At 38.8% G+C, this 2435-nt stretch overlaps 1 protein-coding gene and 1 long non-coding RNA gene across 2 annotated transcripts in view; one reads left to right on the top strand and one right to left on the bottom strand.

Moving 5' to 3' along the window:
* LOC107740431 (meiosis-specific nuclear structural protein 1-like) overlaps positions 1–1994 on the bottom strand; it is a 7905-nt gene extending 5911 nt beyond the window's left edge. Inside the window, exons 1-3 of the mRNA XM_016552870.1 lie at positions 1817–1994; positions 1461–1685; positions 1053–1180 (exon numbers count right to left, since the gene is read on the bottom strand). Coding sequence (XP_016408356.1) covers positions 1053–1180; positions 1461–1685; positions 1817–1819 — 356 coding nt within the window. The 5' untranslated portion in view covers positions 1820–1994. The remainder of the gene's footprint in view (positions 1–1052; positions 1181–1460; positions 1686–1816) is intronic.
* Positions 1–2435, top strand: part of LOC107740434 (uncharacterized) — a 7636-nt gene that overhangs the window by 1292 nt on the left and 3909 nt on the right. The window contains exon 2 of the long non-coding RNA XR_001640080.1: positions 174–175. This is a non-coding gene — a long non-coding RNA (uncharacterized LOC107740434). The remainder of the gene's footprint in view (positions 1–173; positions 176–2435) is intronic.

The following is a 2435-nucleotide window of genomic DNA, read 5'->3' on the forward strand; positions in this document are numbered from 1 at the left end:
TAATAATCATGGTCAGCAAACCAGTTAGAAGTAGTTTTGTCACTGTGGGCAGGTGCTAAGTCCTGCTGCAAAATGAAATCAGCATCTCCAAAAAGCTTGTCAGCAGAAGCAAGCATGAAGTACTCTAAACTCTCCTGGTAGACGGCTGTAACACAGTGGACCAACACCAGCAGACGTCACGGCACCCAAATCATCACTGACTGGAAACTTCACACTGGACTTCAAGCAGCTTGGATTCTGTGCCTCTCCACTTTTCCTCCAGACTCTGGGACTTTGATTTCCAAATGAAATGCAAAATTTACTTTCATCTGAAAAGAGGACTGTGGACCACTGAGCAACAGTCCAGTTCTTTTTCTCCTTAGCCCAGGTAAGATGCTTCTTACGTTGTTTCTGTTTCAGGAGTGGCTTGGTTCTAGGAATGTGACAGCTGTAGCCAATTTCCTGAAGACATCTGTGTGTGGTGGCTCTTGATGCGCTGACTCCGGCTTCAGTCCACTCCTTGTGAAGCTCTCCCAAGTTCTTGAATCAGCTTTTCCTGACAATCTTCCCAAGGCTGCGGTCATCCCTGTTGCTTGTGCACCTTTTCCTACCAGTCAACTTACTATGAATATATTTCGATACAGCACGCTATGAACAGCCAGCCCTTTCATCGATGACCTTCTGTGGCTTACCCTCCTTGTGGAGGGTGTCGATGATCGTCTTCTGGACAACTGTCAAGTCAGTAGTCTTCCCCATAATTGTGGTTGCATGTTCTAAACTAGGCCAGGAGGTACCCAGTATTTACACTCAAAATTAATCAAACTAATCAAGCTCAAAATGAAATATTCACATTTTTTGAGATACTGAATTTTTTATTTTCCTAAGCTGTAAGTCGTAACCATCAGAATTAAAACAAAAAAACTCTTGAAATATTTCAGTTTGTATGCAATGAATCCATAATATAAGAAAGTTTTTTTTATTTTTATTAAATTACAAAAAATTAAGAACTTTTCCATGATATTCTCATTTTTTGAAATGCACCTGTAGTGCCATTAAGCTCTCCGGTCTCTTACCTGTTCTCTTTAATGTACTGCCTTATCTTCTCATCTCGGAGTTTCTCATTATTAATTCTCGCAAGCTCCTTGGCCATCCTCTCTTCCTGTTCAAGCTGCCTCTCTCTGAACTGTCTGTCCTCTTCTGCCTAAAACATACATTTTGCATTGATTTTATTTATATTTTCAAATTAAAATTGTAATGTTACATATATGTTTAGATTTAGAATAGACTGTATTCAGTGTATGTTCTTAAATGCATGGTTAATGTTTCATGCATTTTCTTAAAGGTATGTTCATATTTTTGTATGGCAGGAAAATAAACAGTAGGGCACAGATAATGGGGATCCTAACAAATAAACAAAAACGAGACCAGGCATCTCTTTTTGAACAGCTGAAGTAATGTACAACGAACAGAATAAAATCAACCTTGAGAAGTGATTCCTCGATTTGTTTGCCATACTCTTCATCTTGCATTTTGAGCAGGAAGCGCTTTTTCTCGACTCTCTCTTCGCACTGGATGTTGGCTTGCAGCTGCTTCTCTTTGGTGATGTGTTTGGTTTGATCCTCACGCATTTCCTCCTGTTTGCGGTACTCCAGGGTCATCTTCTGATGGTGGTTGTGAGAGATGTTGCGCTGCTGGCTCATGAAAGACTGAAAAGAGACGGTCTCTCGTAAGTTCTACAACACAACCTCGCATCGTTTGTAGCATCTGTAACGATTACCTAGTTCGTGAAACAGACTGCTCATGGTTTTTTGACTACTCATATCTGCATCATTCTTACCATTCCTCGGGTGTACTGGAGGTTTTGGATCAGGTCCGTCGACTCTGCGATGTAAATGCTTTTGCTTCTAACTAAACAAAGTGGGAAACACTACACTCATTTGTTTGTGAGTCGTTGTCCTAGAAACGCAGGGCTTTCAGACCTGGGAATAAAGACGAATATTATTGGCCAGCGCAACTCTTGCAGAGCCAATAAAGTGCAACAGGTTCCGGAAGTAAACATTCCCATTTATTTTCTTTGAAATTGATATATAACGTGGTGATGGTAACAATGAACGAAGCATGTGAAAACTTTGAATGAAATTAACCATTTGCTTCGCAAAATGTTTCGAAGCAAATGGTTTTGCTTTAAAACCTCTAAACCCTCTAACTCTAGCACTTTCTATTCTATTTTAATTCTACTTTATCTATATTTATCTTCTTTTTTTTATTAAAAAAACACTAGCTTTCTATTTTATCTTACTTACTTGTTTTTCCTTTGTGTGTGTGTGTGTATAATATATATATATATATATATATATTGCTACATGTACTGCGTTAGGCTAACCGAGACTTGTCATTTGCACTTATATATTGTTGCTCTTTTGTTAGTTTTGACTGCTTTTATTGTCCTCATTTGT

This window comes from Sinocyclocheilus rhinocerous, unplaced genomic scaffold (assembly GCF_001515625.1).
Source record: "Sinocyclocheilus rhinocerous isolate Xijiao unplaced genomic scaffold, SAMN03320098_v1.1 scaffold225, whole genome shotgun sequence".
In the NCBI taxonomy this organism is placed as follows: Eukaryota; Metazoa; Chordata; class Actinopteri; order Cypriniformes; family Cyprinidae; genus Sinocyclocheilus; species Sinocyclocheilus rhinocerous.